Below are 27943 nucleotides of genomic sequence, written 5' to 3' on the forward strand. Positions count from 1 at the left end.
CAGACTAGCAAGTCCAGTGAGCTTCAGATTCTTCTAGCTACACCTCCCATTGCTATACACATATTGAGATGTGCTACTTTGAATCTGGCTTTCTGTGGACACTAGGGAATTGAACTCAGGCAAGCAGACTTTGCAAGCAAGTGCCTTTCACCACTGAGCCAACTCCCTGGTCTTATATGTGGGTTTGTGTATTTTTATATTTTATTTTACTTATTTTAGAGAGAGAGAATGGGCATGCCAGGGCCTCCAACCACTGCAAATGAATTCCAGATGCTTGTGCCTCCTTGTGCATCTGGCTTACATGGGTTGTAGAGAGTTGAACCAGGATCCTTTGGCTTTGCAGGCAAATGCCTTAACCACTAAGCCATCTCTCTAGCCCTGCCATTATACTTTTATCATGCATATAATATATGTGGATCATATTCACTGTTGCCATTTTTCACCATGAGTCCCTTCTTCCTTACTAAACTTCCTCTGCTCTATGTCCTTTATCTTTTTTTTTTTTTTTTTTGGTTTTTCCAGGTAGAGTCTCACTCTAGTCCAAGCTGACCTGTAATTCACTATGTATTCTCAGAGTGGCCTCTAACTCATGGGGATCCTCCTATCTCTGCCTCCTGAGTGCTGAAATTAAAGGCGTGAGGCACCACACCCAGCTATTTTATCTTTTTTTTGAGGTAGGGACTCACTCTAGCCCAAGCTGACCTGGAATTCATTATGTAGTCTCAGGCTGGCCTCAATCTTACAGTGATCTTCCTGCATTGGCCTCTTGAGTGCTGGGATTAAAGGCATGCACTACCACTCCCAACCCAAGCCATTGTTGTCTTTGTGTGTGTGTGTGTGATTAGGTTAGTTAGGGTGGTTTATGTGTACATGGGTGAGGTTATTTATAGGACCATGGGCAGTTTGCCTGTGGCCACACTACTAAACACTGCCAAAGACTGAGGGAGGAGTGGGGTCTCATGAGCTCCCCCCTTTGTAACAGAACATTGAGAGCCTCAATTTTGTACATCTTGTGAAAGTAGCCATAGCTGCTGTGAGTTCTTGAGTGCATTTGGCTATGCCATGTCCAAAAGACAGCCTTCCAACATACTCCCATTTTTCTAGCTCTTACATTCTTCTCTTCCATAATGTTCTGCGTCTTGGAAAGGGTGATACAGATGCCTTATTTAGGGCTGAGCACTCAGTAGTTTCTTTCTAGTACTTTGACTAGTTGAGAGTCTCTGAAGTAACCCCCATACACTGCAAGAACAGCCTTCACCAACCAGAGCTAAGAGCAGCGTAGATCTATGAGCATAAAAATACCTAGGGCTGGAGAGATGGTTTAGCAGTTAAGGCACTTGTCTGTGAAGCCTAAGGACCCATGTTCAACTCTTCAGATCCCACATAAGCCAGATGCACAAGATGACACAACTCTCATATTTTAAAAAAGCCTATATGTTGACTTGCCTTTAAAAAAAAAAAACACCTGAACCACACAGATGGCTCAGCTGTTAAAGGTACTTGTTTAAAAAGCCTGTGAGCCTGGTTTATTTTCCAGGACATACTTGTAAGCCAGACAAAAAAAGTGGCACAGGCATCTGGCATGCATTTGTACAAGAGGGACAGTGCATATACATACACACACTCGGGATGCAAATAAGGTAGAAGGCAGTTTAATGGGCACATTCAACAAAACAGTAGTAGCTTCCTTACTGGGACCTATGACCTCGCCAGTCACTATAGCTTTTAACCAGATTTCCAATACCAGGTATGAATTCTGTCCTGTGAATCAGGCCTCAAAACCAGTGAGTGGTTAGTTACCCCCATAACAGTCATCCCAATTAAGTTTGTTTGACTTCTCTGTGTCCTACAATGAAAATGTATGGTATTGAGCAATAGCAATACCATTTAGCTCTGGTGGTCAACCAAGAGTAATGGCAATATCCTGTTGCAGTCAGGTTTGCATTGCTGGCAGAAATCACCTGACCAAGAGCAGCTTGGGGTTGGGAGGAAGGTTTATTTTGGCTTACACACTCAAGGGGGAAGCTCCATGATGGCAGGGGAAAACAATGGCATGAGCAGAGGTTGGACATCACCTCCTGGCCAACATCAAGTGGCCAACAGGAACAGGAGAGTGTGCCAAATACTGGCATGGGGAAACTGGCTGTAACACCCATAAGCCTGCCCCCCAAAATACACTGCCTCCAAGCATAAATTCTCAAATTACCATTAGCGGAGAACCAAGCATTCAGAATCCCTAAATTTATGGGAAACACCTGAATCAAGCCACCACATTCCACCCCTGGCCCCCATAAACTGACAACCAACCATGATGTAAAATGCAGTGCATTTAGTCCAACTTCAAAAGTCCCCATGGTTTTTTATCAGTCCTCATGACATTCAAACATTCCCATAGTCCAACATCTTTTAACTGAGACATAATACCAAAATACAGGGAGGGGTGCCGGGTGTGGTGGCGCACGCCTTTAATCCCAGCACTCAGGAGGCATAGGTAGGAGGATTGCCATGAGTTCAAGGCCACCCTGAGACTCCATAGTGAATTCCAGGTCAGCATGTGCTAGAGTGAGACCCTACCTCGAAAAAAAAAAAAAAAAAGCCATCCCCCCCAAGACCCATAATGGCACAGAATAAACATTCACACTGCAAAAGATGGCATTGGGCATAACAAATATAAAACCAATACAAGATTTAAAACAACCAGGGCAAACATCAAACTGTAGCTAAGAGTACAACTCTAGTCAGTGACAAGTCTCCAAGTCCGATAATTCTAACCAGCAATAAGTCTGGAGTTCCAATTCCACCCCTCCAGCTAGGCTACTCACAGTCCTGAAAAACTTAATCGGGGCCGGTAGCTTTCCTTAGCAGCCGTGTCATGGTCCCAGCATCTCCGCTGGTTATCCACTGCAATCCATAGTCCATCCTGACTGCCCCATCAGTCTGCATGAAGGCATCCAGCAAACCTGCTTCACACTGCCCATGGCTGTTTCTTAACACAAGACCCCATTGCAAACTCAGTGACCCTCTCTTTCCTGCATTTCTTATACTCCATAATACCAGGTAGAGGTGCCAATTTGTTAATCCACGGGGTAACAGAGCCAACTTTGAAGAACAGGACACTCCTTCAGCACTTAACCCCTTTCAAAAGAGTCTACGTTTTTCCTGTTGCCCTAGTGCAGGTCAGCTGGCCCAATTGTAGCTGAATGGGAAGCAATTTTGGCCCGAAGATCTCATTTCTTTGCCATTCCCTCTGCTCACATTTCTACGCAATTCAGCCCTGCATAACTTCTCAGGACATGGGCATAGCAAGCCTCTCACACAATCTGCTTCTAGCCTAGTCCAGGCAAAGCTCTTTCTCACCCTCCTAAGCCAAACCTCACAGTCCATAGTTCTTACTGCTGTCAAGTCTTTCAACTGACCAGAATAGTCCATCAAACTGTACTTGCAGCACTGCAAGACATCTCTTAAGCCAAGATTTTAAATCTTTCCACATTCCTCTTGATAATCAGCTCCAAAAGGCCAAAGCCAGTCTGGTGTCTAGCAGCAAATGACACCACTCCCTGGTACCAACATTACTGTTGCAGTCAGGTTCACATTGCTGATAACCAAGAGCAGCTTGTGGGGGGGGGGTGTTATTTTGGTTTATTGACTTGAGGGGAAGCTCTATGATGGCAGAGGAAAACAATGGCATGAGCAGAGGTTGGACATCACCTCCTAGCCAACATCAGGTAGACAAAAGGAACAGAAGAGTGTGCCAAACACTGGCATGGAGAAATTGGCTGTAACATTCATAAGCCCACTCCCAACAATACACTGCCTCCAGGAGGCCTTAATTCCCAAATTGTCATTAGCTGAGAACCAAGCATTCAGAATCCCTAAGTTAATGGAGGACACCAGAATCAAACCACCACACCTGTAGTTTTGGGGATGTTAGGGGCCTCCTTGACCAACAGCCTATACGGATTATCCCACCTCTAGCACTGAGATCTTCATTAAATAACTTGTCTTCAAGGAACAATGCCTTTGTGTATGCATGCCCCAATGAGTTCAATTAGGGTTCTTTGCATGAACATGTGTGAGGTTAAAGTGTAATGGGCCAAGCATGGTGGCATATGCCATTAATCCCAGCACTCAGGAGGCAGAGGTAGGAGGATTGGCAGTTCAAGGCCACCCTGAGACTACATAGTGAATTCCAGGTCAGCCTGGCCTAGAGTGAGGCCCTGCCTTGGGAAAAAAAAAAAAAAAAGAGTAATGGGCGATTTAGCCAGTGCCTTTACCACTAAAGAAACTGGTGGTGCATGCCTTTGATCCCAGCACTCAGGAGACAGAGGTAGGATTGCTGTGAGTTTGAGGCCAGCCTGAGTCTACATAGTTGATGCCAGGTCAGCCTGGGCCAGAGTGAGACACAAACAAAACTGTGAAATTAGCCATAGAGCAAAAGCACTTGTCCCTCCCCCCCCAACCCGCTATGATTTACCCTAGCCGTAATTTGAAGGAATCTCCTCTCTTCAATGTGAGTAGAAAACTCTAGTTCTTAGAAACCAAATGTAAATAGAATTCAAGAGAACCCTTAATTCACTCAGTGAAGGCACTTACTTGCAAAGCCTGACAACCAAGGTTTAAATCCTTAAGCCAGAAGATGCACAAAGTGGTACATGTGTCTGATATTCACTTACACTGGGACAAGAGGCCCATACTCTCTCTGCTTGTAAATAAGGGGGTCATGTGTCTTAAGAGAAAAAAATTAGGGCTGGAGAGATGGCTTAGCCGTTAAGCGCTTGCCTGTGAAGCCTAAGGACCCCGGTTTGAGGCTCGGTTCCCCAGGTCCCACGTTAGCCAGATGCACAAGGGGGCGCACGTGTCTGGAGTTCCTTTGCAGAGGCTGGAAGCCCTGGCGTGCCCATTCTCTCTTTCCCTCTATCTGTCTTTCTCTCTGTGTCTGTCGCTCTCAAATAAATAAATAAATAAAAATTAAAAAAAAAAATTAAACATGCAATTCTACTTGGAGTCAAAACAACACAAAGTTCAGGTATAACTAAAAATTTATTTTCCAATGGGCAATTTTTCTAATGCTTCAATATTTCTGCTCAAACAAATATAACATTTTAGAACTGGATCACTTGGCCCTTTCTCTTCTTGTCTCCTCCCAGTTCAAAATGCTTGCATCTCTTAATGGCCAGCATCCTCTTGGATCTGCAGTTGGGCTCAACACACTCAAGCCTTAGCACAATCTTCTTGGTGGTTTTGGCCTTCTTTCGGAAAATTGGTTTTGTCTGCCCACCATAGCCACTCTGCTTCCGATCATAGCGCCGCTTTCCTTGAGCATATAGGGAATCCTTGCCCTTCTTGTACTGGGTCACTTTGTGGGGCTGATGCTTGCCACACTTCTTACAGAAAGTCCGACGAGTTTTAGGTACGTTGACCATCTTTGTGGTATAGAGGCACCCACACAACGAAAACTGAAAAAATGTTTAAAGTAACATATATTAAAGGTTTTGAAATGTCAAAGTGATAAATCAGGTATGTCATATAGGAAAACAGCAACAATAAAGTATAAACCGACCAAGTATTCATTTTCTACATGGAATTGTGCCTCTTTGGAATGCTTCAGTTACTGGACAGGGTTGGGGGATGCACCTCAGTAGAAGAGTGTTTTCTTAACATGCTAATGAAGCCCTGGGTTCAAGCCAGGTGTGGTGGTGTACGCCTTAAATCCCAGCAGAGGTAGGAGAATGCCCATGAGTTCCAGGCCACCCTGAGCTAGAAGACCCAATCTCAGAAAACCAAACTAAAAATCAAAAACCTTGGGTTCAGCTGGGCACGATGGCCTTTAATTCCATTCCAGCGTTCCTCTGCAGGTTGAGGTGGGATGGTGAGGTAGAATGAGCGCTGTGAGTTCTAGGCCAGCCTGGGCCACATGGTGAGTTCCATCCAGGTCAGCCTGAACTAGAGTGAGACCCTGCCTCAAAAAACACAATAGCGGTCTGGAGAGATGGCTTAGCGGTTAAGTGCTTGCCTGTGAAACGATTCCCCAGGGCCCACGTTAGCCAGATGCACAAGGGGGAGCATGCGTCTGGAGGCCCTTGCGCGCTCATTCTCTATCTGCCTCTTTCTCTCCAAAAAAAAAAAAAAAAAAAAGCTAACCGGGTGTGGTGGCGCACTTCTTTAATCCAGCATTCGGGAAGAAGAGATAGGAGGATTGCTGTGAGTTCGAGGCCACTCTGAGAATAGAGTGAATTCCAGGTCAGCCTGGGTTAGAGTGAGACCCTACCTTGAAAAACAAACAAAAAAAAGCTGGGCATGGGGATGTATGCCTTTAATTCCAGCACTTAGGAGACAGGAGGACGACGGCTGTGAGCTCAAGGACACCCCGAGACTACAGAGTGAATTCCAGATCAGCCTGAGCCAGAGACCCTACCTGGGGGGGGGGGGGGGGAAAGACGCGTTACGGGCACCTGGAGAGGCCAGTGCAGCCAGTCGCCGGTAGCCCCGATTAGCGCTTATTTTCTGTGGCTATTCTGGAAAACAGAACGTGGCGTTTGTGCGATTCTGTTCCGCAGAAAGCGGGCAGAGTTCCCAAGTTCCCCACGCCAGCTTCTGCCGGCCAAGGTCCGGCTCTGCCGTGGCGGCCCCAAAGGCTGACGTGTCGTTACCGCCGCGTGCACCGCGGCCCTGAGCCGCCATGCCGGAGCCGCGCCATCGCTGAGGGAGGACGCCAGCTCTCGGCCTCCACCAGGCCAGCGGCCCTCGCCTTCCCCTCCAACGAGAGAAGGCTCACCCGTCATCCGTCCCGGGCCCACACATTGCCACCTTGCCGTCCACTTACCAGGAGACCTGGAATCCAAGCTCGTCGATACACGCCGCTCGCGCCTCACAGGAAAAGGGCGACTGGAGCGGAAGCCGGAATGAACCTGAGCGACAGCATCTCGAACCAATAGGCGGCGGGCTCTGACGGCGCTCCGCCTCCGGACACTCCTGGAAACACCAATCAGCGGTCTGAGGGGCGGGCCCGAGGGGTGTGGGCCGGAGGGCCGCGGCGCTTGGCTGGGCGAGTCGACAGATTGTCAGGACCGTCGCCGCGGGCGTGGGGCGAGGCTGCGTCGCTCGGTGTCGTGGTCGGCGGTCCGCGCAAGGATGAGAGCGCAGAGGACGCAGGGCCGCTGGAGGCGCAGGTAACAGAAAGCTGGGGTGCGGAGGCCGCGGCTGGGCTTCTCCCCCGGACCCGTGGTGCTGAATGGAGAGGACCGAAGCGACGCCGAGCCGCGGCTCCTAGCGGAGGGGCCGCTGCTCGAGCTGCAAGCTGCCCAGGCGAGGATGCGCGGAGCCCGGGCGACGCGGGGCACTTGAGAGCTGAGCGCATCGGGCCCCAGGACCCCCGGGGGTCCGGGATGAGTTAGCTAGGGCTGCAGGCCAAGGCGACGGCCGCCGCCCGCCCACCCGCCCGCCCCTTCCGTGCAGAGGCCGCCAGCTCCTTTCCTGAGCCGCCCGAGCTCCCGGCCCCGGAGACCATGAGGTTCCGCATCTACAAACGAAAGGTGCTAATCCTGACGCTCGTCGTGGCAGCCTGCGGCTTCGTCCTCTGGAGCAGCAATGGGCGACAAAGGAAGAACGAGGCCCTCGCCCCGCCGCTGCTGGACGCCGAGCCCGCGCGGGCTGCGGGCCATCCCGCCGCGTCGGTGGGCATCCGCAGGCTCTCCAACGAATCGGCGGCTCCTCTGGTCCCCGCGGCCCCGCAACCTCAGGCGGACAACCTGACGCTGCGGTACCGCTCTCTGGTGTACCAGCTGAACTTTGATCAGACGCTAAGGAATGTAGACGGCACCTGGGCCCCCCGGGATCTGGTGCTGGTGGTCCAGGTGCACAACCGTCCCGAATACCTCAGACTACTGCTGAACTCGCTTCGTAAAGCCCAGGGCATTAACGAAGTCCTCGTCATCTTTAGCCATGACTTCTGGTCGATAGAGATCAATCAGCTGGTCGCTGGGGTGGATTTCTGTCCGGTTCTGCAGGTGTTCTTTCCGTTCAGTATTCAGTTGTACCCCAGCGAGTTCCCTGGTAATGACCCTAGAGACTGCCCCAGAGACCTGAAGAAGAATGCAGCCTTGAAACTGGGGTGCATCAATGCCGAGTATCCTGATTCCTTCGGCCATTACAGAGAGGCCAAATTCTCCCAAACCAAACATCACTGGTGGTGGAAGCTGCATTTTGTGTGGGAGAGAGTAAAAGTTCTTCAAGATTATACTGGCCTTATACTTTTTCTGGAAGAGGATCATTACTTAGCCCCAGACTTCTACCATGTCTTCAAAAAGATGTGGAAATTGAAGCAACAGGAGTGTCCTGGATGTGATGTTCTCTCACTAGGGACCTACACTGCCAGTCGAAGTTTCTATGGCATTGCTGACAAGGTAGATGTGAAAACTTGGAAATCCACAGAGCACAATATGGGTTTAGCCTTGACTCGAGATACCTATCAGAAACTAATAGAGTGCACAGACACTTTCTGTACGTATGATGATTATAACTGGGACTGGACTCTTCAATATTTGACTGTATCTTGTCTTCCTAAATTCTGGAAAGTGCTGGTTCCTCAGGCTCCTAGGATTTTTCATGCTGGAGACTGTGGTATGCATCACAAGAAAACATGTAGGCCATCTACTCAGAGTGCCCAAATTGAGTCACTCTTAAATAATAACAAACAGTACATGTTTCCAGAAACTCTATTTATCAGTGAGAAGTTTATTGTGGCAGCCATTTCCCCGCCTAGGAAAAATGGAGGGTGGGGAGATATTAGGGACCATGAACTCTGTAAAAGCTATAGAAGACTGCAGTGAAAAAAACAAATCCCAATTATAAAAGCGAACGTGACAGTCTTCTATTTTTGATATTTCCTCAACAGGATATACAATTGAATAAAGAGTATAGGAACTGGTTTCTGCTTTAATACAATTTTTTTTCCTCTTGTAAAAGGTGTCCAAATATATAGTAATCTTTTTCAGGTATGACTAATAAGATTGAAATTTAAATTTTCATTTTGGGAGTTAGGTTTTAAAGCTCAGTCTGTATCTGCTAAAGATTATAATTAATTGATACCAAAAAAGGAGAAATTTTATTTAAATTGCATCTCTCAATCTTTTTATCTGAAACTTTGTACACTTTTCCACTTTCAAAACTTATTTTGAGCACAGCAAAATTTATTTGAAATTATCATAGCAGTAAAAAAGTATTACAATGAAATCATTAGAGTATTAATGAAAGAAGCCCACTTTCAGTCTTAACACAGTTGTTAGGAAGGGATTGTTTCACTGGTTTAATAATTCAAAAGTTATGTTTGTTAAATACCCTGTCAAAACAGTCATTTTCAGTATTTCAGATTCCTGTACTATTGTGTTAAGATTTGCCTGTGCTTTGGAACCTTCATATAACAAACTATTTGGGAATGTATTTGATAAGAAAATTTAAACATTGTTTCACCTCAATGTAGAAATACAGTGGTTTTGATTTTTTTCCTTTTAGTGCTGCCAAAATAAATTACTCATTTTTGCATAAACAAGGTTCCTAATTATTTTGCAGAAATGTTTTGTTTACACCAATAAAGGCAGTCTAGAAGCTTTAAACATTAGTATTGCATTTTAATATATGCTATATGTACATTGTGTAATGAGCTTAAAATATAATTCTGCTCATGACATGCATTCCCTTTGGAAATAACCATTTGGTTTTCAAATTAGCCAAGCATAGATAATGAACAATAGAAAAGCTGCTGGGTAAGGGAAATACAGCCTAACTTGAAGGCCAGAAATGACACAAAGTTCAATCATGCCAAAGTACAGCAGTACTAGGCCCAGATTTAACTGAAGTACTTTTCAAAAGGACAAGTACACCAAATAATAGGAATAAAATTTTATATATAGGATTTTCACACATTGCTAAAGGGATAGCTCAGCAGTTAAAGGCACTTGCTTGCAAACCCTGACAGTCCAGGCTTGATCACCCAGTGGCCATGCATCTAGAGTTCCTTTACAGGGACAAGAGCCCCCAGTGTACCCATTCCTCCCCACTTGCAAATTAATTTTTTTCTTGGTTTATTTTATTCATTTATTTGAGAGTGACAGACAGATAAAGAAAGAGGCAGATGGAGAGAGAATGGGCACGCCAGTGCCTCCAGCCACTACAAACTAACTCCATAGATGTGTGCCCCCTTGTGCATCTGGCTAATGTGGGTCCTAGAGAACTGAGCCTCGAACTGGGGTCCTTAGGCTTCACAGGCAAGCGCTTAACCACTAAGCCATCTCTCCAGCCTGCAAATTAAAAAAAAAAATATTTCAGCCAAAAATTAAGCCGGGTGTGGTGGTGCACGCCATTAATCCCAGTACTTGGGAGGCAGAGGTAGGATTGTTGTGAGTTTGAGGCCGTCCTGAGACTCCATAGTGAATTCCAGGTCACCCTGGGCTAGAGTGAGACTCTACCTCGAAAAACCAAAAAAAAAAAAAAAAAAAATTAGAATAATTGCTGAATAAAGAGGACTATTATTTATTCCTTTGAACCTAAGAAAACAGTCACAAAAGTAGCCAATACCATCACTGTTATACCCAATGTAGTTAAAATATACATGTGCTCTTCAAAGGTAAATCAAATCATTTTATGAGTTTCCTTCACATATTTTAACATCCCAATCTGACACATTTTTTAATCTGTTTTGAGATGAATCTCTGTATGTAATCCTCTGGCCTCAGCCTTCCAGTTAGCTGGGATTACAGGTCCTGATGGGTAATAGGCTAGGGTTCTAACACTAAACTACATCCCCAGACCCTAGTGCTATTGTTTTTGTTTTTTGTTTTTTCAAGGCAGGGTCTCACTCTAGCTCAGGCTAACCTGGAATTCAGTATGTAATCTCAGGGTGGCCTTGAACTCATGGCTATCCTCCTACCTCCCAAATGCTGGTATTAAAGGTGTATGCCACCACACCTGGAGAGTGTTAATTTTTATGGGTGGAAGTGTTTTAAAGGTAAATCAGGATCAATCTCTGGGTTTGACACTGCTTTTGATAGCTTGAATTGATATCACCAGTTCAAAGAACTAAAGAAACAGTGGCTTCCTGAATGAGTTACATGTTAGCCCAGCCCCAATTAATAACCATGTCAGGAACAGAAATTGGTCACTTCATGACCAATACATTCTTTTCTACATCTGCTTTAATGTCCTAAATATTTTGTGAGGGAAAAAAAAAATGTTGGGCTGGAGAGATGGCTTAACAGTTAAGGCACTTGCCTGCAAAGACAAAGGACCCACATAAACCAGATGCATAAAATGGTGCATGTGTCTGGAGTTCCTTTGTAGTGGCTGGAGGCCCTGGTGTGTCCATCCTCTCAGAAAAAAAAAAGAAAAAAAATAGCATGCTGGAGATGGCTCAATCATTAAAGGTGCTTGCTTGTTGCTGGGCGTGGTGGCAGGAGGTAGGAGGATCGCCATGAGTTCAAGGCCACCCTGAGATGACGGAGTTAATTCCAGGTCAGCTTGGACCAGAGTGAGACCCTACCTCGAAAAACCAGCATTTTTTATTGACAATTTACATAATTACAAACAATAAACCATGATAATTCCCTCCTCTCCTCACTTTCCCCTTCACAAATCCACTCTCCATCACATCCCTTCCTTCTCTCCATTAGTCTCTTTTTTATTTTGATGTCATCATGTTTCCCACCTATTAGGAGGGTCTTGTGAAGGTAGTGCTAGGCACTGTGAGGTCATGGATACTGAGGCCAATTTCTGTCTGAACGAGTGCACTGTAAGCAGTCCTACCCTTCCTTTGGCTCTTACATTCTTTCCACCACCTCTTCTGTAATGGACCCTGAGCCTTGGAAGATATGATAGATATTCCAGTGCAGAATACCCTCTGTCACTTCTTCTCAGCACTATGATGTCTTTTAGGTCATCCCAGTGGTCACCATCTGAAAAGAGAAGCTTGTATAACCGAAAGTGAGAATAGCATTAGTATATGGGTATGAACAGTAAGTGCTTACTAAGCACTTTTGGTGAGCATAACATATGCGTTTAGCCAGATGAGTAGGCATTACTCCTAGGGCTCCCCCACCATAGGCTTTTGATTAGATTTTTAGTACTAGGCATGTATTCTCTCACATGGAGTGGGCCTCTAGTTCAATTAGAGAGCAGTTGGTTTCCCCCAAAACAGACATGCCACCACTATTGCACCCATTTAGTCACTTGGTCCCATTGGCCAAACTTAAGGCTTGCAGTGCCCAAAAAATATTTTTAGTACTTCAAGCCATGCATGGTGGTGCACAACTTTAATCCCAGCACTTAGGAGGCAGAGGTAGGAGGATCGAGGCCACCCTGAGACAACATAGTGAATTCCAGGTAAGCCTGAGCTATAGTGAAACCCTACCTCAAAACAAAACCAAACAAACAAATATATATATAGTACTTCAATAGCAACTTTCAAGAAATTTATTTGCAATGAGATGGAGAATGGGTTGCCAGGGCCTCTAGTCACTGCAAAGAAACTCGAGATGCATGCACCACTTTGTGCATATGGTTCCACATGTGTATTAGGGAATCAAATCTAGATTGTTAGGCTTTGCAAGCAAGCAAGTGCCTTAATTGATCTATATCTCCAGCCTGAAATTATTTTTTTATATTTTATTTGAGAGAGAAAATGGCATGTGAGGGCCTCCTGCTGCTGCAAGTTCTAGGTGTATGGGCCACTTTGTGTATCTGGCTTTACATGTGTACTGGGGAAATGAACTTGGGCCATCAGACCTTTAACCACTGAACCCTATACCCCCTTTTATAGTCCCCCCCCCTTTTCTTTCTGGTCTTTTTGTGATTTTCCTTTTTTTTTTTTTTTTTTTTTTTTTCGGTGCTGAGGACCGAACCCAGGGCCTTGCACTTGCTAGGCAAGCGCTCGGATCACTGAGCTAAATCCCCAACCCCTATCACCCATTTTTTTTTTTTAAAGCTTTATTTATTTAGAGTCATAAAGAAAGAGGCAGAGAGAGAGAATGGGCATGCCAGGGCCTCCAGCCACTGTAAACAAACTTCAGATATTAGCATAGGTCCTAGGGAATTGAGCCTTGAACTGGGGTCCTTAGGCTTCACAGACAAGCACTTAACCATTAAGCCATCTCTCCAGCCCCCCATCCTTTTTTTTTTTTTAATTTATTTATTTATTTTTTTTTTTTATTTTTTGAGGTAGGTTCTCACTCTGGTCCAGGCTGACCTGAAATTGACTATGGAGTCTCTGGGTGGCCTCAAACTCACAGCAATACCTCTGCCTCCTAAATGCTAGGATTAAAGCTGTGTGCCACCACCCCAGGCTTGGTTTTGAAATTTTGATGTTAATTTTTTTTTTTAAAGGGAGCTTGGTGTGGTGGTGCACACCTTTAATCTGAGCACTTGGGAGGCAGAGGTAGGAGGACCACTGAGAGTTCGAGGCCACCCTGAGACTCCATAGTCAATTCCAGGTCAGCCTGGACTAGAGCAAGACCCTACCTCTAAAAAACAAAATGAAAAAATTGTGAAAATCATTAGTTTAACCTCACTTAGTTTTGTTATATAAAAACAATTGATCCAAAAATATAAATTTCATTTGATACTTGTATTGTTTAGATCATTAATTTTTTGGGGGGGGTTCACTGTAGCCCAGGCTGACCTGTAATTTACTCTGTAGCTCCCAGGCTGGCCTCAAACTACTAGTGATCCTCCTTCCTCCTCTCTCAGCCTCCGGTACTGGGACTAAAGGCATGCACCACAGCCAGCCTCAGTTAATTGCATTCCTGAGAGTTTATATTAATTCTTTTTTTTTTTTTTTTTGGTGGGGGGTTTCAAGGTAGGGTTTTGCTCTAGCCCAGGCTAACCTGGAATTCACTATGTAGTCTCAGGGTAGCCTTGAACTCAGAGCAGTCCTCCTACCTCTGCCTCCCAAGTGCTAGGATTAAAGGCATGTGCCACCACGCCCAGCAAATGTTTTTTTTGTTTTAATGGGGGAATTTTCTTTTACGTTATAGTAAATAAAAGTAAAATTCAACACAGAAATTAATATATACAGGTTGGTGCTGGAAGGATGGCTCAGCAGTTAAGGCACTTGCCTACAAAGCTTAGTGATCTGGGTTCGATTCCACAGTACCCAGGTAAAGCCACAGGCATAAAGTGGCACATGCATCGAGTTCATCTGCTGCAGTTAGAGGCCATGGCACACCCATTTTATTTCTCTCAGCTTGAAAATAAACAAAAAACTAAAAAATAATACATATACAGGTTGTATTGCAACTTCATATTTTATTTTATTTTTTTCTTTTTTTTTTCAAGGTAGGATCTTGTGCTGGCCCAGGCTGACCTGGAATTCACTATGCAGTCTTAGGGTGGCCTCAAACTCGTGATCCTTCTACCTCACCCTCCTGAGTGCTGAGATTAAAGACATGTACCACCAGGCCCAACTGGTGCAAATTTTAATTTTATGCATTTTTGTAGATAACGAAACTACTGGGCTGGAAAGATGGTTAAGATGCTTGCCTACAAAGCTTAACAACTCAGGTTTGAGTCCCCAGGAACCACATAAGACAGACAGATGCACAAGGTGGCACATGTGTCTGGAGTTCATTTGCAGTGGCTAGAGGCCCTGGTGCACCCAATTCTGGCTCTCTCAAATAAATAAATAAAACAAAAAAGAAGCTATTTAAGACCAAAAATGTTTTATTCAATATTAAAAATTATAAACTTATATAAAATTAATCCAAATCATATAATAAAGAATTTTCAAAACTGAATGCACAATGAGTTGTGTGATCTTTAATAATCTGCACACTACCATCCTGCATATTAGTTTCTTTTATGCTGTCGAAATCAGGTGTATTATGAACTCTGGTTTTGTTTGGTAATGAAGACAGGTGATCTCCATCTAATTCTTTTTCTTTGGTTATTGTTTCCTTTAAATTATCTTTTTTCTCAGCTGAGTAACTATCACTCATTTCCTTTATACATTCAGGTTCCATTTTAGTCTCAGGTTGCTGAGATTTTCCAAAGAGCACTTGAGGACCATCAGGAGACTGTACTTGTAAACCTGCAACTACATCACAAGCATCCATTTTCAGTGCTGTAACTGATTCAGGTGCATCAGAATCTGTTGCAGAGGTGGTAGTAGGTTCAATATTCTCTTCAGTTAAATGACTTCCTTCATTGACTCTTCTTTCCTTTCCTTGAAGCAGACCAGGATTACTGCATTCTTGCTGCTACATCAGAGGAAATAACAAATTAGTCATTCTTTGAGATAACAGAAAGTACCAGAGTACAAAGCCAGAGCACACATAAAAAGCCAGATGTTGTAGCATGCATTTATAATCCTAGCATGCCTATAGCAAGATGAGAGGTGGAGACAGGAGAATCTTCTGGAAACTTGCTGGTCAGCTAGCCTGGCAAACAGCAGTGAATGTGAAACCTTGCCTCAAACAAGGTGGAAGGTGAGGACTGACACCCAAGGTTGTCCTCTTACCTCCACATACATCTCCACATGTACAAACACAGAAAACTATATGGTAAAAACCCTTGGAGGCCTATAGGTAGGCTTCCAAGCTCCCCCCTCAGTCATTCTCCAAATGTTGCTAGTCTTTTTTTTTTTTTTTTAATTTTTGTGTCTGCATGTATGTGAACTGCAGACACATGAAACTGATGGTTCAATTTCAGAAGTAATGATTTAACAGTTCTATGGTCACATGATGTGCATAGAGATAGCTACAGTGTAACAATTCACACTATTTTGTGCTCAAAAAAAAAAAAAAGTCTGTGTAACTGTAAAACATTGAATGGAACTATTTTACCTGAACTAGATTTTATCTGAAAGTAGGCAGAATTTTTGCTATGCTGTAACTGTTGTAAATTCTGGTATTTGAGGTGAGATGGCTGCTCTTTTATTAATGAGACATGAATCGTGTCTCAACAAACTTAAATGAACATTTCAGAATAAATTACTGCTATATGTAAACTTATTACTGAAATTGGTATTTATTTTAAGGGTCTCATTTCATATTTGTATTAACAATTGTCAAAAGGGCCTGTTTTAAAAGCTGATATAATTTTTTCTTCAGATTCTATGCATTAAGAGTAAAATTCCTCTTACTGTAAAAAAAAACAGTCAAAGAAAAAAAAAAAAAAGAACAAAACAAAGGACTGACACCTGAAAATTGTCCTCTGACAAATGTACTGTAAAGCACTCTCACATGAACATGCATGCACACCAAAATAAATAATAAATTAAAAGGGAAAAGAAGGGCTGGGGAACTTGCTTAGCAGTTAGGCGTTTGTCTGCAAAGCCTAAGGACCCTGGTTTGATTCCCCAGGACTCATGTAAGCCAGATGCACAAGGGGCACATGTGTCTGGAGTTCATTTGCACTGGCTAGAGGTCCTACCATGCCCATTCTCTCTATCTGCCTCTTCCTCTCTCTCTCTCTCAAATAAATAAAATTTAAAAGTATATATAGTAGAATGTGAAAAGAATGAGATGATCCCTCTGTGCAATGTACCATGACCTTCCTGTATCTCTTTGTTTCTAAATACCTTTGTGATTACAAAGCATAAAATGTTTCTTGCCTCAGTTCCACCTATGTGACCTATGTAACCTTGTGACTTCTTGTAATAGCCCCCCCCCTTGTTTAACAGCATGCAATTTTGTGGTTTTAACTCCCAATCCTGTTTCTACTATAAATATCATGTGGTTATTTCCAATAAAAACTGACACTCTGAAAAAAAAAAGTATATATATTAAAAGGGAAAAGAAAAAGAATCAAGAAGATGCTAAACTTAAAAAAAAAATTATTTAAGCCAGGCATGGTAGCACAAACCTTTAATCCCAGAATTGGGGAGGCAGAGGTAGGAGGATGGCAGTGAGTTCAAGACCACCCTGAGATTACATAGTGAATTCCAGGTCAGCCTGAGCTAGAGTGAAAAACAAAAAAAAATTTTTTTTTTTAATTTATTTGAGAGAGTGAAAGAATCAGAGAGAGAGGCAGACAGTAAGCCTTTTTCCCCTCTACCCCCTAGATATTTTATTTATTTGAGAGAGAGGCAGATAGAGAGAGAGAATGGGCAAGCCAGGGTCTCTAACTACTGCAAGTGAACTGAGATCCATGTACCACCTTGTGCATCTGGCTTACGTGGGTACTGGGGAGTTGAACTGGGGTCTTTAGGCTTCGCAGGCAAGTGTCTTAATGGCAAAGCCATCTCTCCAGCCCCAAGTTACTAAGCTATAATCTTGCCAGTAGTCACTCCTCTGTAAAGCCTACCAAAATCTTACCTTTGCATGAATTTGAACCTTCTCATCAGTAACCTGAAGAACTTCAATTAATGGTGGGGTTAGGGGCATTGCCTGTTGCAATGGAGAGCTCAGGACCTCTTCAAGAAACTCATTAACATTTTCTTCACTGACAAACAGCCTTTCCTAAAATAAAGGAAAAAAAAAAAAACACACACACACACGCTTGCCTTACAGGTTATACTTGATATAACTACCAAAAGCAGCTCATGAGAATTCTCACATGGTTCAGGGTTAACTTCTTAATATCTTTACATGAACCCTATATGATTAAATGGAAAAAAATATTCTAGTATTGTACAGAACAATATGAATTGTACCAAAAGAGTGTATGTGTGTGTTTATTAAAAAATGAATCTGCACTTGGGAGATAGAGGCAGGAAGACCAGGAATTCAAGGTCGTCCTTGCCTACAGGATAGCCCAGGCAACAGGATATCCTATCTCAAAAACAAACAAAAAAAGCTTGGAACTTTTTCTAGCAGTATTAAATGTGACAAGTACTTTCTCCACTAAGACTTTACTTACAAATTCCAGGCTGACCTGTAATTCACTATGTAATCTCAGGGTGGTCTCGAACTCACTGCGATTCTCCTACCTCTGCCTCCCCAATGCTGAGATTAAAGGTGTGCACCACCACGCCCAGCTTAAATAAGTTTTTTTTTTCCTTTCCTTTTCTTCTTTTTTTTGAGATAAGGGCCTCACTCTAGCCCAGGCTGACCTGGAATTCACTATGTAGTCTCAGGCGGGCCTGAAACTCAGTGATCCTCCTACCTCAACTTCCAGAGTACTGACATTAAAGACATGTACCATCATGTCTGGCTGATTTTTTCCTGTTTTCTCCCTCTTTATATTTATTAAGAATATATATTTTTTGAGCTGGGCGTGATGGCACATGCCTTTAATCTCACCACTCAGGAAGCACAGGTAGGAGGATCGTCGTGAGTTTGAGGCTATCCTGAGACTACATAGTGAACTGTGAATTCCAGGTCAGCCTGGACTGGAGTGTGACCCTACCTCGAACAAAAAAAAAAAAAAAAATATCTACATTGGGGCTATAAAAAGTAACTTTAGCTACAAAACATTTTAGAATAATTCCAAACAAGCCAACTAAGAAATACATATGATTGAGCAGGGCGTGGTGGTACATGCCTTTAATGCCAGCACTCAGGAAGCAGAGGTAGAAGGATCTCTGTGAGTTCAAGGCCACCCTGAGACTACAGTTAATACCAGGTCAGCCTAAACTAGATTGAGACCCTATCTCAAAGCCCCCTCCCCACCAAAAAAAAAAAAAAAAAAGAAATATATCTGATTAGATCTGTTCAAACATTGTTGTGAGACCAGATTTTAAATAATTTTATTTATTTTTAAAATATTTTTATTTATTTATTTATTTGAGAGAAATTGAGAGAGAATGGGCATGCCAGGGCCTCTAGCCACCGTAAATGAACTCCAAACACATGTGCCATCTTGTGAATTTGGCTTCTTTATAATTTTTTATGAGAGAGAAAGAGAAAATTAATTTGTACCAGGGCATCCAGATACTGGAATCCAACTCCAGATGCACAAGTCACCTTGTGCACTTGTGTGCCTGGCTTTAGTGGTAACAACTAAGACATCTCTCCAGCAAGGCCAGTTTTTTTTTTTTTGTTGTTGTTGTTATTGCTTTTTTTTTTTTTTTTAAATAAATTCTTGGCCATGAAGACCAAGTATGGTAGTACCACTCATAATCCCAGCAGACATAGGATCAGGAGATTAACCTTCAACTACATAGTTCTAAATCATCCTGGGCTCCATGACACCCTGTCTCAAGAAAAACTAAGCTAAACCAAAAACGTTTCTGGCTATGTAAGAGCCAATTATAATTTTTGTTTTTTTTCTGAGATAGTCTCACTCTAGCCCAGGCTGACCTGGAATTCACTATGTGGTCTAAAGTTGGCCTCAGGGCTGGAGAGATGGTTTAATGGTTAAGCGCTTGCCTGTGAAGCCTAAGGACCCCCGTTCGAGGCTCAATTCCCCAGGACCCACGTTAGCCAGATGAACAAGGGGGCACACGCATCTGGAGTTCGTTTGCAGTGGCTAGAGGCCCTGGCGTGCCCATTCTCTATCTGCCTCTTTCTCTCTCTGTCTGTTGCTCTCAAATAAATAAATAAAAATTTTTAAAAAATTTTTAAAAAGTTGGCCTCAAACTCTGCCTCCAGAGTATTGATATTAAAGGTGTGCTGCCATACCAGACTTGCTGTCCATGTTTATTTTAATGAATTCCAGATGCAGGTACCACCTAGTGCATCTGGGTTTTACATGGGCCCTGGGAATGATACCTAGGTCCTTGGGCTTTGCAGGCAAGTGCCTTAACCACAGAGGCAAATCTCTAGCCCATGTTTCTTTCATTTATTTTTGGTTGTTCGAATAAGGGTCTCACTCTAGCACAGGCTGACCTGAAATTCATTCTGTAGCCTCAGGATGCCCTTGAACTCAAGGTGATCCTCTTACCTCTGCCTCCCAAGTGCTGGGATTAAAGGCATGAGCCACCATGCCCAGCTTTGTTTCTTTCTTTTTAATATGAGCAAATTAAAAAAAAAAATTTTCATATATTTTACTGTATTTATTTATTTGAGAGAAAGATGGAGAGAGTGAGAAGGAGAAATGAGAAGAGAATGAGTGCACCAGGGCCTCCAGTCACTGCAAACGAACTCCAGACACATGTGCCACCTTGTACATCTGGCTTATATGGGTCCAGGGGAATCGAACTTGGGTCCTTTGGCTTTACAGGCAAGAGCCTTAACTGCTAAGCCATCTCTCCAGCCCTAAAAAAAAAAAAAAATTATTTATTTACTTGTAGGCAGAGAGAGTGTACTGGGGAATCAAACCCAGATCATTAGGCTTTGCAGACAAGCTTTTCAACATCTCTCCAGCTCTTATAGAAGCAAATTTGTAAATACAAAATAAGCACAGTTCAATCTTTGGTCTAATAGGGGTCAAAATCAGAGACAAGCTTGAAGTTGTCTTCATTAAGCAGTATTTGAACCTTCCAAATGAACTGTGGAATCAGAAGAATTATATATTTAGATCAATTCTCCTTGCTATTATTTGAAAATCTAGAATGATACTGTATTATAAAAGCACTCCCCATCAAAAACATGTCCCAGGGCTGGAGAGATGGCTTAATGGTTAAGGCGTTTGCCTGCAAAGCCTAAGTACCGAGGTTCAATTCCCCAGTACCCAACATTTAAAGCTAGATATACAAGGTGGTGCATGCATTTGGAGTTTGCAGTGGTTACAGGCCCTAGTGCACCCATTCTCTCTCTCTCTTTCTGTTTCCTTCTCATCTTTTTCTCAAATACATAAATAATAAATAAATAAAATTAATTTAAAAAAAAAACATGTCCCAGGGCTGGGGAGATAACTCAATGGTTAAAGGTGCTCACTTACTTGCAAAGGCCCTCCAGCCAAGAAAGGTTCATTTCCTCAGCACCCATGTAAAGCCAGATGCACAAAGTGGCACCTGTGGCTGGAGTTCATTTGCAACGGCTAGAGGTGCTGGAACACCCATATTTTCTCCCTCCCCTATCTCTTCTTGCAAATAAATAAATAAAAATATGTTTAAAAGAAATGTCTTAGCCGGGCGTGGTGGCGCACGCCTTTAATCCCAGCACTCGGGAGGCAGAGGTAGGAGGATCACCGTGAGTTCGAGGCCACCCTGAGACTCTGAGACTCCATAGTGAATTCCAGGTCAGCCTGGGCTAGAGTGAAACTCTACCTCGAAAAACCAAAAAAAAAAAAAAAAAAAAAAAAAAAAGAAGAAATGTCCTAGCTTTTGAAAACAATATTCATGTTGCATCACTGAAAAAAAGAAAATCAAATGTTTTAGTTTTTTAGTTAACCCAAGGAAAATATATATATGAAAATGGTTAGCATCAAAATACAGGAAACTTACACTCATTGTGACTTATTTCGTTATACTGCCAAATAATTTCATACACCCTGTATCTCTGGGAAAATCTTCAGTGATTATTAGGGCTTAGATTTCTCAGTAATTATTAGAGCTTAGATTTTGTTGTTGTTGGTTTTTGAGGTAGGGTTTCACGCTAGCTCAAGCTGACCTGGAATTCACTATGAAGTCTCAGGGTGGCCTGGAACTCATAGCAATCCTCCTACCTCTGCTTACTGAGTGCTGGGATTAAAGACTCCTACCTCTGCTTACTGAGTGCCGGGATTAAAGACATGTGCCACCACACCCGGTTTAGATTTTTTTCTTTTTTCTTTTTTAATTTAAGGGCTGGAGAGATGGCACAGTGGTTAAGATACTTGTCTGTAAAGCCTAACGACACAAGTTTGGTTCCCCAGGACCCATGTAAAGCCAGGTGCACAAGGTGGCGCATGCATCTGGAGTTCAAATTCATTCCCATTCTCTCTCTCTCTCTCTCTCTCTCTGCCTCTTCCCCCTCTCAAAATAAAGTTTAAATACAATATATATAAAACCTCAAAGCCTGAAAATCATGGCAGAAATGTAAACAAAATTTTGTCCTTAAAATAATGCCAGGCTGGTGACACACATTTTTAATCCCAGCATTTGGGAGGCAGAGGTAGAAGGATCGCCTTGAGCTCAAGGGAACCCTGAGACTACACAGTGAATTCCAGGTCAGCCTAAGCTAGAGTGAGACCCTATCTCGAAAAAACAAACAAAAGAAAACAACAACAAATCTGGAGTGTTTGCCCAGAAATTCAGTTTAACAAATACTAATCACACATTGTTAAATGCCAGCCAGGTACTAAGCAAGACAGAAGCTGACTAAAACTGAATGCAGACTTTTTGTTTGTTTCTTTGTTTTTCAAGGTAGGGTCTCACTCTAATTCAGGCTAACCTGGAATTCATTATATAGTCTTAGGATGGCCTTGAACTCAGTGATCTTCCTACCTCTGCTTCCCCAGTGCTGGGATTAAAGGCGTGCGCCACCTCGCCCGGCAGAAAATTTTGATGACAGCACCCACCAGAGAGTAAAACCTCCTCAAAGTCAGAGAAAATTAAGAAGCTCCATATAGCCACAAGGGCATGAGATTTATCGCCCTGGCTAGGCACTTCCTCTCGAACTAAATTATTACTTACAAATATGGCCACTTAAAGATGCTTTTTTTAAAAAAGGATTTTATTTATTTATTAGAGATAGAGAGAGGGAGAGTGAGAATGAGCACACCAGGGCCTCTAGTCACTGCAAAGGAACTCCAGATGTATGTGCCACCGTGTGTTTCTGGCTTATGTCGGACCTAGAGAATCGAACCTGGGTCCTTAGGCTTCACAGGCATGTGCCTTAATCGCTGAGCCATCTCTCTGGCCCCTTAAGGCTGCTTTTTAAAATGCATAAATCCCTTTAAGAAAAACAAGAGCGATAGCCCTTTTTTCCAGGAAATAGCAGCACCTTCAGCCTTGTGCATGCAATTCCTGAGGTCTAAGAACCACTGAGAATTCCGTGTCCTTTAGTCAGTGGGCCCAAGAAAACAGCTGTTGTCTTGGCCAGGCGTGGTGGCGCACTCCTTTAATCCCGGCACTCGGGAGGCCCAGATATCACTGTGAGTTCGAAGCTAGCCTGAGACCATACCTTAAAAAAAAAAAAAAAAAGCCCCATTCGCCAGTTTGTGAATTTCCTTTTTTGAAAACACATTTTATACACACGATCTTTCCTCGTGTGAAACTTAGGGCAATACTTTGGGACAAACTGAGACTGTGACTGTGTAACATCTAATGTCAAAAGTGGGATGGAATATATCAAACATTGATTCTTAGAACCGTTACCTCCAAAGCATCGTCGTCCAAGCCACAGTACCACTCTCTCCAATGCCCTCGGCACTCGGGAGATTTGACCAGTACTATCACAGCATTGTCTAAAGAAATGCTGATTTCGGGTTCTTGGGTACTCAGTTTATTGTGCGCAGCAAACTGCAAGGAGAAGGAATACGCCGTGTCTTGCGCGGAGAAGCACAGTTTGTAGCGGAGGGGGTTCAGGACCCCTTGTAGACTCTGTGGCTGGATCCGAGGCACCTGAACTAGGAGAGTCAAGGATTCTTCGTCCTGATTACACTGCAGAGGAGGACAGGAGGGCTGTCGGTCCTCGGTGCCCGGGTCACCCATGGTGAGGCCCGCGGGCTGGCTGCTCGTGTCCCGCCGCAAGGCGAGCGCGCCCCGTCCTTCCGCAGGGGAGTCTCCGTCCGGAGGCAGGGACGCCGCGAGCGGGCGGACAGCACTTCCGTCCTCGGGTGCGCTCCGGGCTCCGGGAGGAGGCGACAGCGAGTCCCCGCTGCGCTCCCGCTCCTCGGGTTCGGGGCCGGGGTCACCCTCGCCGCCGGCTGGCGGAGGCGTCCCCAGCGTGGCGTCAGGGGTGGTGACGCTGGCAGGCACCGAGACGGCTGGGCACGGGTCCCGGCCGGGGTCTCCCGCACGACCCTCCGCGGGTCCCTCGCATCCGGAATCGCCGACCGCGCCGTCAGTTCCGGACGGGGCCTCGGATTCTTCCGGCGCCGCGGGGCACGCGGCGGGCAGCGCCACGGGCAGCGTGACCTGCAGCTGCCGCCGGGCCTTGTTGAACTGCGCCTTGCCGCGGCTGTCGTCCACCGGGTACGGGAGCGGGAGCCGCAGCCGGTAGTCGGGCTTCGTGGAGTCGAGGCACAGCAGCTTCCCGGTCACCTCCAGCGCCGCCTCTTGTGCGGAGCGCAGCAGCGGCAGCTCGATGGTGACCACCAGCTCGCGCGGCACGGGGCTCGGGGCCGAGTCGCGGGAGCAGCGGTAGTCTTGGAGGTCCACGTGGTGGCGCTGCACCACGCGGTAGCGGGGCTCGGTGGGGGCAGGCCGCTGCGGGGCGGCGGGAGGGGCGGGCTCCGGGGGCGGGGGCGGCGGCGGGGGCGGGGCCCGGGCGGGGAAGCGGTAGGGATAGGGGAGATCCGGGAGTGGACTCTCTGGCTCCTCCTCGGGCCGCGCCTGGGCGTCTTCCGAGAGGGGCGTGCGCAGCACCGCGGCCTCCGGGGTGCCCTTGTATTTCATCTTCAGGGTCTTGGCGTTTCTGCGGTCCAGCCTGACGCCGAATTGCTGCTCGACCGCCTCCAGGGCCGTGGTGTCCAGCATGTGGCGGAAGCGCGGGTGGCGCCGGGCCAGCGCCAAGGCGTCCGGGTGGAAGACCACGTCGTAGACGGTGTAGCGCCCGCCGCGGCGGCCGGCGTACGGGCGGCCCGGAGCCAGGCTGTAGGGCAGGGACCAGTGACTGCCGGCCGCCGCGGCGCCGCGCTCCGACCCCGGCCGGCTGCTGGGCGCGCCGACCAGCGGGTTGCTGCACACGTTCACGTAGCAGCGTCCCACCCCGTCCAGGCTGGTGCGCAGCACGTGGCCGGGCTCCGGGTGCACGAACCGCACCTCCACGCCGCGCTCCCGCTCCAGAGCCGTGATTTCCTCCTCGTAGCGTCGCCGGTTTTCCGGGTCCGTGAGCTCCTCGGCGTACTCCGAGAACATTCTGCGGAACTCCGGGTCCTGAAAGGCCGAGGTGAGCCGCTCGACCTCCTCTCCGCTCAGGTCCAAGTCCTCCAGCGCCGAGGAAGCTGCTGCTTTGGCCATGCTGTCCCGCAGCTCCTCTCCGGGCCTCGCTAGCGATGCGCCCAGGTGCCAGGGGTGCGCGGAGTTACCGGGAGGAAGACAAACGGCTGCAGGATTGAGCTCTGGGCAGCGCGTGCTTTGTTGTCATAGCAACCCCTCGGACTCCAGGAAGGGGGAGCGGCGGATTCCGTGCAAAAGTTCAGTAGCAAGGCCAGGCGTTGGGAGGCTGAGTTAGGAGGGTCGCTGTAAATTGAAGGCCACTCCAAGAGCCTCTACCTCAAAAAAGAAAGGAATAACAACAAAAATAGTTCAGTGGCTTCTTCGGTTACACAAACCAACCCCCCACCTCACCCCCGGCTTTTCAAGGCAGGGTCACACACTAGCTCAGGTTGACCTGGTATTCACTATGTAGTCTCAGGGTGGCCTCGAACTCACGATCTTCCTACTACCTCTGCCTCCTTAGTGCTGGATTAAAGGCATGCGCCACCATGCCCTGCTTGCTTTTTTTTTTTTTTTTAAACTCCTGTGTACTTGCTAGCCTATCATAAAACTTGTTATGCGTGGTCCTTTAATCCCAGCACGCGGGAGGCAGAGGTAAGAGGATCACCATGAGTTCGAGGCCAGCCTGAGAGTACATAATGAATTTCAGGTTAGCTTGGACTACGAGTGAAACCTAACCTCTAAAAACAAAAACAAAACAATTTCCAGGATTGTGTTCCGTTCAACACTTTGAGATAAAAGACATCCCAGTTTCAAAAGTGAACCAATGTTACAGTTTACAAGCTAGGATTCAAATCTAACATTATCTGTCCTTTTTTACTTTAAGTCAACATTTCAGGCTTAGTAGCCCAGACTGACCTGAAACTCAACTTGTAGGCTCAGGCTGGCCTTGAACCCATCCTCCAACGTCTACTCTCCACCCTTTGCTGGGACCAAAGGCATGTGCCACCGTGGCCGCCTTCTTAATTTTACTTCTTATAATTTCCTGAATATTTTACCATAGAATTTGTTCAGTAGATAAACTTCTTGGTCAAAAGATGGGCATGGCACATGTTCTCCCTCATATGTGGATCCTAGCTACAGATGATTGGGCTTCTGCATGAGAAGGAAAATACTTGGTAGCAGAGACCAGTAAGTTAAAAAGGAGATAAAGGGAAGAGAAAGGAAGGGAGGAGGGTACTTAATAGGTTGGTATTGTATATATGTAAGTACAGTGATTGAGATGGGGTGGTAATATGATGAAGAATGGAATTTCAAAGGGGAAAGTGTGGGGGGGGGGAGGTATTACCATGGGATATTTTTTATAATTATGGAAAATGTTAATAAATATTGTGAAAATTTTAAAAAAGATGGGCATGGGCAGGCCTTTCAGAAACAAATACCAGTGGCCAATAAACATTCATTACACTTTCTAAAAAATATATCTTATTTTTATCTATTTATTTGACAGAGAAAGAGGGAGGGAGGGAAAATGGGCATGTCAGGGCCTCCAGCCACTGCAAATGAACGCCAGATGTGTGTGCCCCTTTGTGCATCTAACATGGGTCCTGGGAAATGAACCTGGATCCTTTGGCTTTGCAGGCAAACACCTTAACCCCTAAGCCATCCCTCCAGCCCAGAAAGTATTTTTTTTAAATTTATTTTTGTTGTTCATTTTTGTTTATTTGAGAGCGATAGAGAGGCAGGTAGAGAGAGAATGGGCGTGCCAGGGCTTCAGCCACTGCAAACAAACTCCAGATGCATGCGCCCCTTTGTGCATCTGGCTAGAGGGTGCTGAGGATGAACCCGGGTCCTTTGGCTTCACAGGCAAGCGCTCAACCGCTAAGCCATCTCTCCAGCCCCAGAAAGTAGTCTTCAGTGACACAGAAAAGGAGAGTTGAGTTGGTTGGCCCCTAAAGGGAGTTCTCACCCTTAGGTCCCCAGTTCCTGGGAAGCACTCTCCGTATTTGTGAAAGGACACAGTCATGACTTCTGTGGTATGAAAGGCCTCTTCTACACCATAACCATGATGAATATCAGTGTCAACATACAGCGCACTCTGATGGTACCTAGGATCATAAGGGGGTCAGGGACCTGGGGGCCTTTGGGGGATGGGACATGCCAAGGGCACCAGGTCCCAGCTTACCGGGCTAGCTGCCTCCCTCAGGTATCTCTAAGCACCAGAGACATGGAAACTGGCTGAAGGAAGGTGGAAGAGTTGCCGAGTGTCTCCAGAGGCCTGACCAAGCCAATCAAGTCCGATCTTCCTACTCTATAGCCAGGGTCAATTCCAGCCACACAGAAACACTGGAGGCAGGATCTGAGCAGCACCTGCCCTTGATCTTGCCATGGGCTCAGATCAAACCAAGACCCGGTCAAGAAGAGACTGGCTAGAGACACTCTTGGAACACATCCTAGCCAGCACACCATAAGAAAAGTAAACTAAGGAGGCAAGCCCATGGGGAAAGGAACGCAGGAAACCTGGCCTAAGGTGCTCCTCCAAGAGACAAGGCCAAGCAGGCATATTTTAGCAGTTCCAGGATGGCCAAGACGATATCATTGATGTAACCGAAGCCAGATGCCTCAGACTTCTTTGCATGATGTAGGTCCCTAGCCCAATTCACTGCAATGTCCGTCTGCTGCTTATTAAGTTTCACAGCACTTGCCACAGATCCTCCAGTAGACAACTGACAGAACTCAAACAGGCCATCAAATACTGGACAGTCCTCACATTGAATCTGCATTTGCTTGCTGAACTCAGACATGTTATCTGGATGAATGGAGTGCAAGAATTTAATGTCATCACTGTGGTACTTGGTCATCTCCTCAGCATTGGCCTTGTGAGGGCGATAGATTTCCATTTTTCGGTACAGACCATAGTTGAGCAGGAAATTATGAGTCATGTGGATTTGGTGAGGCTTCACTGGTTGCCTTGTCCATAATAGTAATTTCCAACATCACCGTCAGTAGTAGTAACAGACTTCCCTTTTGGTGCCCTGAAACTGCGCCATCTTGCCCACCCTCCCTCCTTTGCTCTCTCACTCCCTCCTTCTCAAGTTATACTTTATTAAT

General features: G+C 45.4%; 3 protein-coding genes and 1 long non-coding RNA gene across 6 annotated transcripts; 2 read left to right on the plus strand and 2 right to left on the minus strand.

Moving 5' to 3' along the window:
- Window positions 1–5021: 5021 nt before the first annotated feature.
- Window positions 5022–6954, minus strand: Rpl36al (ribosomal protein L36a like). The gene is made up of 2 exons (XM_004649155.3): window positions 6824–6954; window positions 5022–5456 (listed from the first exon to the last, which is right to left on the minus strand). Exon 2 carries the CDS (start codon window positions 5421–5423, stop codon window positions 5103–5105), a length of 321 nt encoding a protein of 106 aa, XP_004649212.1. The 5' UTR covers window positions 5424–5456; window positions 6824–6954; the 3' UTR covers window positions 5022–5102.
- A 116-nt stretch (window positions 6955–7070) lies between these two features.
- Mgat2 (alpha-1,6-mannosyl-glycoprotein 2-beta-N-acetylglucosaminyltransferase) lies at window positions 7071–9611 on the plus strand. Its single transcript, XM_045155055.1, has 2 exons — window positions 7071–7169; window positions 7456–9611. Exon 2 carries the CDS (start codon window positions 7506–7508, stop codon window positions 8826–8828), a length of 1323 nt encoding a protein of 440 aa, XP_045010990.1. The 5' UTR covers window positions 7071–7169; window positions 7456–7505; the 3' UTR covers window positions 8829–9611.
- Window positions 9612–14688: 5077 nt separating this feature from the next.
- On the minus strand, window positions 14689–25906 carry Dnaaf2 (dynein axonemal assembly factor 2). Of its 3 annotated transcripts, XM_004649157.2 has the most exons (4): window positions 25891–25906; window positions 23108–25164; window positions 17301–17444; window positions 14689–15242 (listed from the first exon to the last, which is right to left on the minus strand). In XM_004649157.2, the coding sequence occupies exons 2-4, from the start codon at window positions 24911–24913 to the stop codon at window positions 14742–14744; spliced, it is 2451 nt and encodes an 816-aa protein (XP_004649214.2). In that variant the 5' UTR covers window positions 24914–25164; window positions 25891–25906; the 3' UTR covers window positions 14689–14741. The 3 variants fall into 3 exon arrangements, with proteins under 3 accessions (XP_004649214.2, XP_004649215.2, XP_045011252.1); XM_004649158.2 differs by lacking the exon at window positions 17301–17444; XM_045155317.1 differs by lacking the exon at window positions 25891–25906 and having other exon boundaries at window positions 14689–15239; window positions 23108–23545.
- LOC123462245 lies at window positions 24629–27909 on the plus strand. Its single transcript, XR_006638172.1, has 3 exons — window positions 24629–24842; window positions 26808–26936; window positions 27039–27909. It is a non-coding gene; the product is annotated as an uncharacterized LOC123462245 (long non-coding RNA).
- Window positions 27910–27943: the final 34 nt, after the last annotated feature.

This window comes from Jaculus jaculus, chromosome 7 (assembly GCF_020740685.1).
Source record: "Jaculus jaculus isolate mJacJac1 chromosome 7, mJacJac1.mat.Y.cur, whole genome shotgun sequence".
Taxonomy (NCBI): Eukaryota; Metazoa; Chordata; class Mammalia; order Rodentia; family Dipodidae; genus Jaculus; species Jaculus jaculus.

Coding starts and splice junctions, on each gene's coding strand:
- Rpl36al (XM_004649155.3), bottom strand. CDS start 5,423: ATGGTCAACGTACCTAAAACTCGTCGGACTTTCTGTAAGAAGTGTGGC.
- Mgat2 (XM_045155055.1), top strand. CDS start 7,506: ATGAGGTTCCGCATCTACAAACGAAAGGTGCTAATCCTGACGCTCGTC.
- Dnaaf2 (XM_004649157.2), bottom strand. CDS start 24,913: ATGGCCAAAGCAGCAGCTTCCTCGGCGCTGGAGGACTTGGACCTGAGC. Junction 17,445..23,107: donor TGGACGACGATGCTTTGGAG/GTAACGGTTCTA, acceptor CCTTTATTTTAG/GAAAGGCTGTTTGTCAGTGA. Junction 15,243..17,300: donor AGGTTCAAATTCATGCAAAG/GTAAGATTTTGG, acceptor CCTCTGATGTAG/CAGCAAGAATGCAGTAATCC.